This window comes from Hippocampus guttulatus, chromosome 11, assembly GCF_054856545.1.
Source record: "Hippocampus guttulatus isolate MCC_2025c chromosome 11, RoL_Hgut_1.0, whole genome shotgun sequence".
NCBI lineage: Eukaryota > Metazoa > Chordata > Actinopteri > Syngnathiformes > Syngnathidae > Hippocampus > Hippocampus guttulatus.
Genome location: NC_141271.1, coordinates 4,255,903 through 4,263,697, shown reverse-complemented (window position 1 = coordinate 4,263,697; position 7,795 = coordinate 4,255,903). Strand labels below are relative to the sequence as shown.

Below are 7,795 nucleotides of genomic sequence, written 5' to 3'. Positions count from 1 at the left end.
GTACCTTTGCATGCTAATTAGCTTGTTAGCACTGATTTAGTATCGTCACTACGTCGTTAGCAGTACTCTGCGCTAGCGAGTTTCAATGACAACAATTGAGGGAAAACGACCTCCGAAACACATTTCTAAATAATTCTAAACACGAGCAGACTTGCAGCCATCGCTTTCGAAGGTGAAACGAAAGAAGAATATAACTCAGGAGGACCAGTTGCAAGTGACTTGCAACGACCACGGTCAGGCTTTCTGTAACGACTCGTCTGATGAAACACGGCGTCTGCTACCCACAATGCGACGCAATAACTAAATGAATATTCCAAACGCAATGACCCGAAACTTTACTGTAGGCAGAACAAGTATCATTGTTGACCTCTGTACCACGATGTACAATTTGAATATTAACTGGGCTTACAGTACACCTGGCCCATATGTGCTCACCGACTGCCACTGGGCTGTATGTGTCCATACTACAATACGATGAAGGTCAGATGACGACATGATAGCTGTAATTAGTTGTAAAAAAAAAAAAAAAAAGATAATTCCCCCCCACACATGCTGAAACGTAAATCATGCCCACAAAGAACGACAGTCACTGGATGTGTGCTATAGTATTGTTTTGTTTTTTTAAAAGCCCCTTCGGTCCTTGTGAGGACAAAGCGGTTCAGATAATGGATGGATGTATTTAATGAGCCACGTGTGCACTGTGTTGCTTGGCAACCTGGTCATCTCTCAATTATCAGCGTGTCCTAATTAAGCATTCAGTTATGAGATGAGATTTAACCGCTCTCATGAAAAAGTGAATGTAAAAACACGCGCTCCTTGTAAGTAAGTAATGAATTGCGCACACACGTCACTGGCGATGACTTCCAGATTCGTGACCGTGACACAAGTCAATTTCACAATCAATGCGTGCCATGTTTTCCAAATGGATTTCTTATGGAATTCACGTCTCATGAAAACTCCACAATCTGAACATTTTACTTTCATGCGGGTGACTACGGTTGATCTCTTCATCTGGGCAAAGTCCTGCTTTCTCCAAGTAGTTTACGAGCTGCAGTAGCTGAACCTCGAACGACATTACTTACGCGTTAAAGCGACTGAAATTATTACGATGTAGTCTTTTTGCGCACATCTCAGTCTTTGTCAAGGTGAACCTTTCGCTTCTGGTGGATGAATTGCAAAAATCCCATCGCCAAGGATGCGTGCCACCACAAAGGCAGTGACACATCTCCAGGTATGCAGTGAACATGAACAACATTCAGCAAACTTTACGAGTTGGACATGAGACATCTCCAAACAGTCTCCTTTGACAAGCTTCCACAAATTTTACAGCCCGCATGGGTGACGTGAATCTTTCAGGATCAAGTGGCGGTCCGCCTCAGGGGTGACATCACAGCCTGAAACGATAAAAAACGTGTGAACCCGTTGCCCCAAAGTTCTTCCAAAAGTGATCTTGGTCTGGCTCAAAGCGCTCTGACATCAAACATTTTCAGAGCTTCTTGCGAAGGATCTCATATCATGCCATTGGACACATTCGCCACTTCCGTGAAACCTTTTCTTCAGGCTGCCTGGAAAGCCGGCACATTGCCACCTTTTGCAGCGTCACTTTTATGTATAAACAGCATTGGTACTACACAAGGGCAGACACAGAAATCGATCCAGCAATTTTCGGCCCGAGGAGGTCGTGGAGAGCCCCTTTTACACCGACTCAAGTCTCCATCCCGGGGGGGAAACAACACGCAAACAACAATAAAAACCAATATTTTCCACATTGGGGGTGTTTTGAAATATCAGCCGGTCTCCAACGTCACACAAGAAGACAAAAATGCAAATTAGAGCAGATCATTTTAATCAGAGTATAAAAAAAGTTGACAATTAACAGTTGAAGTAAAATGAAAGGAAATATTTTAAAAGATACATTTGCAAGAAGGCGATTTGGCTCATAATCAGTTCTAAACTATTGTATATGGGGGGAAGAGGGGAAAAAATGACCAATGCCTCCAACAGATTTTATTCACACTTTCACATTGTTGAGGACAACTTAAAAATCTCGTCAGGTTTGCTTTGGTGAAAAAACACAACCTTTGAATTCAGTCTCAAGTGTAGAGCTGAAAGCAGTGTGTGGTCATGTGACCGCTTCTCATTTCTAAAGATTTGTGTTGGCGACTTTGATGTCACACAGACATAAAACAGCGGAATGTATTAAAGTACTTTGGTGTTTTTGATTTGCTATTAAACAAACACACCCTCTCCATTGCCGACTGGAAGAAAAAGAAAAGTGCCTCTGTGTGTGTGTGTGTGTGTGTGTGCAAAACACCCAAAAAAGTGAGCAAATCAAAGTGTCACTGCCAATGGAAACTAAAGACAATTTCCTTTCAAGTGTAAAGTCTAAAGCAAAGTGTCGCCAAATTGGTGGAATAGGAAGAGCGAACCCAAAGCGGTTCAGAGGACAATCAGGCAGCTTGGAAACCACTAGAATCCTAACGATAAAGCGATGACAAGAATTTCGACTTGTGAATCCCAAACAAAGAACATATTTGCCATTAATCTGTCGTCGGAGTTTGATGCCTCGACACAAAAGGCGCCGCTTGGCCTGACTCTGCTCTGGCAAAATAACGCTGAAGCTGGAAGTAGTAGAAGCGTTTTCAACGGTGACTTATGTTTTTGAACAATTCGCTACAAGTTAGCTGACTTTACTTTTCTCATCTGGCTATCCAAGCTGGAAGGGTCTTAAAAACATGGAACATTTGTCTTATTCGCTGGATGTTAACTAACCTTACAGATGTTGAAGAAAAGTTTGCATTTGAGGTCACATGATATATATATAAAAAAAAGTCAGATTACAGTGAAAGCTTGGTGACAATTTGTGATTTTTTTCCATGATTGGAATGGAAACGATCATTAACATGCTACAAAATGAATCTTTGAGTGAGAACTGCGTTGATCGCAACACAAGTCAGTCAAGCTTTTGATAGTAGATTTAAAGATGGGAAAAATTCACCGCTACCTTTTGGACATTCCCCGACATCGGCTGTTTAGAGTTCGCAGACTGATGGGCTTGTGGGCATTCCGACTGAAAACCTGATATGACACATTCACAATGTCACGTAGCACCAGATCGCTGACGTCTTCTTCCTGCATGATGACCACCACCGCATCAAGCCGGCAACTTCCGAGTCAGATGGGATATTGGCCCTCTGGCGTGTTTCCGGGATGCAGACGCCATACAAGCACCACCAACAGATGGACTATAGAATTCATGTGTACGTCTCTGCACAATGTAGATCAGTCCCTCAGGTGGATTGAGGCGGCAGTCGAGCGCAAAATATTTGTAAAATGGCTTCCAAAACTGATTGCGACTGTGCTTGGTCAGCCGTCACAGGCCGGAAGACTGGGAACGTCCGTTCACCTGTAATTGAGAGAACAGAAACCAGGGTTATAAATGAAAGAAGAAAAAAAAACAATTGCACTTGCCTTGCATGTCTTTTTTTGGTTCCATTTTCCGTTATGGTCCGTCAACCACATCTGCCAAATAAACTTTTCAATTTCTTTATATGAGGAGAATATGAAAATACAAAATGTAAATACAGTAAAACTCCTCTAGAACGAAACCTACATGGGCGAAAATCCCCCCTTACAGTATGTGAAAAAATCTTCATGCATTAACACAATTCCCATTCTCCTGCCCCCCATACGACAAAACCCCCCCTGTTGCGTTATACAAAATCATTTTCTCTGCTCCAGCCTTGCGAAGACATTCACTACAACAAAGTCTAATCCAACAGCGACCTCTACTGCTTTGCTCGGAAACGGCAGCAGCAACCACCACACTGGTTTACATAGTGAACAATGTTTATTTCGGTCACAGCTGCGAGTTTCCTGGACTCAACATACTCATAGCTGCTCTGCCATTGGCTTACCGAGCATCATCCTGGCCTCCGATTGGCCAAGAGGGACCTCACTGTCTATGTGTGTAGATACTGAAGCTAGATCCGTAGCATCCGATTAGCTGCTAATGCTAAATTGCTTATGGCTCGACGGACATTCAAATAAACGAACGTTTCCTCGAATGCTTTACTTGTTATCATGCTAAAAACAGCCACGGGACCTTGATGGCTGATAGAGAAATCTATGAACAAAATTGTATCATGTTTAAAGTTTCAGTTAATTTGGGCATGTCTGGACTCAGCGCAGAGGTGTCGGCCGTTTGGGCGGAGGGCCTTTTCTTGAGTAATCACGTCAAAGCAAGGGGGGCGAACAGATGGAAGAAGGCTAGATTCAATCACAGAGTGGGAATAAACAAATTGGGAACAGAGAGTTGTTGAATACCAAAAGACAGTTTGGGAACAGCTGTCGCGTCCAGGTGGACATTAGTCATCAGCAAAGTCTGTGACTTGTGTATTCGGGTAGATCAGATCATTACCAAGAGGCCGGGCCGGAGGGCGTGGTATGCAAATCTCTGGGGCAGTGTCTTTCTTGTATTTTGCAATAAAAGTTCGAACCGGCGGAGAGGGAGCCGAGTGTGTATCATCGGACCAACTAAACAGTCGTTCGCTCTCAGAGATCCGCTCCCGCCGATATTGAAGACAATTTTCCTGTGTGCCGAGTCATTTCTTTAACTTTGTCCGAGAAAATCTCTGACAATGGCCATAGTTAGCTCTCGAAGGCTAAAAACCTTACGCTAACTGGAGCGCTAATGAGAGAGAAGCGCTCCAGCTAGCATCAGGTTTTTAGCCTTCGAGAGCTAACTATGGCCATCGAGGACTACGAAGCGTCCCGTGGCTGGCTTAAAAGTTCATTGCATGCCAGGAAGTATTTGTTATTGTTAGATTCAGACGAGGATGGACGTTGCATTGCTAAAATGGCTACAAAACGGGCCTTGGATGTCAAGCAGCTAAGACAAGAAGAGCTCTTATGCCGGAAGAGAGGGTAAAAGTGATCAAAATGAAAGACGGAGCAAGCAAAATAAAAGACATTATCCAAGAAATTTATGTAAGTGAAAGTGAATGCTGATCGTAAATTTCGCAATTTCTTTCCCTTTTATTCTTTCTACACTGACAATATGAAGTGTCAAATACTGTAAGTGTGTGCTCATACTTATGCACTATTGGAATAAAAATAGAGTACACATACGTTTGTGAGTGTGTGTACATATACGTTTGTGTGTGTGGGTGTGTGTGTGCTTACATCTGAGATCAAATTTGCTACAGTGAAAAACCCCGTTGTGAAAAATTTCTTGCCGCAAACATGATTTCGTTGTAGAGGAGTTTCACTGTACAGCTGGGGTTGATTTTTTTTTTTTTTTTAATGTGCTGCTTACATTCACTGTGCGCTGAGAGCAGTGCACAAATGCTCACGCACGTAGCTCAGAGGGAACACTGACCTGAAGTGCAAATTTGTCTGTCTGACTTCCCATTGGCCCTCATCAACCACAAAATTTGACCTGCTTTATGAGTGGTCTTTATCGGTGGAAACTTCCATGCCATACAGACTTTGGAGTTCAGCTGTTCCTCTCTCACGTTGCTAATCACATTTTGTGACAAATGTCGTGTGATGGAAGCTTTGCGACGATCGAGACGTCTCTGCACATTGAGCACTAAACCACATTTCTTCCAACTGCCTGTGCTTAAATTAGACAAGCACAGTGGAGTTCACTTCTAAAAGAGAATTTTTGTATGGCAGACCCAGTGCTTGAACAAAACAAAATTAAATGTTCCAAGGAGCCAGGAATGCAATGTTGCACAAGCACGGTGTTTCTCAAAGAGTGGGGCGCCCCTGGGGGGGGGGGCGCGTTTGACTTCGGGGAACATGCTTTAGTTTTTTACTGTCCTAAAATAACGTGCAGTTGCACCTCCACTGCGTTAGGGGGCAGTGGCGCTCTCATTGGCAGAGTTTGCGCAGGGAGCATTCTCAGGGAGGAAATATGACGAGGCGTATGTAGCGCTTGGCCTCAATGTGACTGCGGTGGCAGAAGAGGAAAGATCGATGTGCTTACTGCGTCTAAAAAGTTTTGGTAGCACACAGCATGAAGCCAAATCAATTAAGGCGTCACTTAAAGACATTCCACCCCAATCACGCTGATAAGCTGCTTGAGTTTTTTTTCCAGCGAAAACGTGCCGAATATTGCCAACAATCATGCCGCTTTGTGACTGCTACTTCAGAAAACTAAAATACAGGTCCCGGCCGGCTACACATTGAGCAGGAGCCGAGAGTTGCTGTGTCCTGCTTCAAACCTCGCTTCGGAAAGCTGTGCATTGCAAAACAAATTATTTTATATATTTTTGTTTTGCAAAAATATATAAAAATATTTAAATGTATTTAAAGTTTTTTTAATGTGCTCCTGAGATAATGTTGGTGATTAGTTTGAATGCATTATTAGTTATTGATTTTTTGTCATTTTATTTTTCAGTATCGTATGGTTTGACATGGTCAGTCAAAAAATATTTATTGTTAAATTAAGGATTTAATGTTATTTTTGAATTTCAAATGCACTCTAAATCTTCTCTGTTGCAGTTACGAAAGCTATTCTTTGTTGTAAGTTGGTCCATATTTTTCTTTTTTTATTCTCTTATACGTTAATAAGGATACAGTGTTATGCAAAGGTGTACTATAACAATTTCATAGACAAATGAGACTATTTATAGTCGTGCGGGTGGGGGGGGGCGCGACATGTTTTCCTCTTCCTTGGGGGGGGCATGACAGAAAATAATTGAGAACCACTGCACAAGCATGACCTACAGCTATTAAACTTGATTGCAAATTATTAGTCATGCAGTAAACCCTCGCTATAATGCGGTTCACCTTTCACGGCTTCACACAGCTTTTTTTTTTTTTTGCAGCGCATTGTGTTCTGCATCCTAATTGGCTAAGGGACTGCAGAGTCTACAAACCAATGTCAACAGTCTCCACGCCTCGTCTCTGTATAACAGGGGGGCCAGACCTTTTTTGACTTAAGATGTACTTAACAAGCAATGAAACTCCCGTAATTGACGTGTTACCGTACGAGCACGCATACACACACGCACATATGCACGCCATGATGAGCAACAGCCATAGTCGCACCTAACATTAACGAAACAGAAAAATAAAGTAGATACAAGAGTTTGTGAAAAGGAAATCACTGCCTATCTTAGTAGAGACCTGACGCCAAGGCATGGGACACACTTTTGCAGCGTGTTACGTGCATAAACATTACTATCATAGCTCACGTGTCCCGTTTTAAAATGCTTCTCTTGGCGCTCCAGATTCACATTCTTTGCCAAGTGCCATCGGTGCATTGCAGATGAAACAAACTTTGAATGAGAATAATTTAAAAAAAAAAAGATATCCCAACAAGGCGGCCCGGTAAGTGCAGTGGTTAGCACGTCGGCTTCACAGTGCAGAGGTACTGGGTTCGATTCCAGCTCCGGCCTCTCTGTGTGGAGTTTGCATGTTCTCCCCGGGCCTGCGTGGGTTTTCTCCGGGTGCTCCGGTTTCCTCCCACATTCCAAAAACATGCATGGCAGGCTGATTGGATGCTCTAAATTGTCCCTAGGTGTGAGTGTGGGCGTGGATGGTTGTTCGTCTCTGTGTTCCCTGCGATTGGCTGGCAACTGATTCGGGGTGTCCCCCGCCTACCGCCCAGAGACGGCTGGGATAGGCTCCAGCACCCCCCGCGACCCTAGTAAGGATCAAGCGGTTCGGAAAATGGATGGATGGATGGATGGATATCCCAACAATTACCCATATCTATGTTATCTCGGGAAAGACACCTGCACCACAGCCTTCACTAGAAAAAGATGCAAGAGCGGAGTCAGGA

The 7,795-nt window shown here is 43.4% G+C and overlaps 1 protein-coding gene across 1 annotated transcript in view; it reads right to left on the bottom strand.

The window, feature by feature from the left end:
- Window positions 1-1,829: 1,829 nt before the first annotated feature.
- The window catches only part of gdap2 (ganglioside induced differentiation associated protein 2), a 46,692-nt gene continuing 40,726 nt past the window's right edge, over window positions 1,830-7,795 (bottom strand). Inside the window, exon 14 of the mRNA XM_086123705.1 lies at window positions 1,830-3,406. Within this exon, the coding sequence (XP_085979831.1) occupies window positions 3,374-3,406 (33 nt within the window). The 3' untranslated portion in view covers window positions 1,830-3,373. The remainder of the gene's footprint in view (window positions 3,407-7,795) is intronic.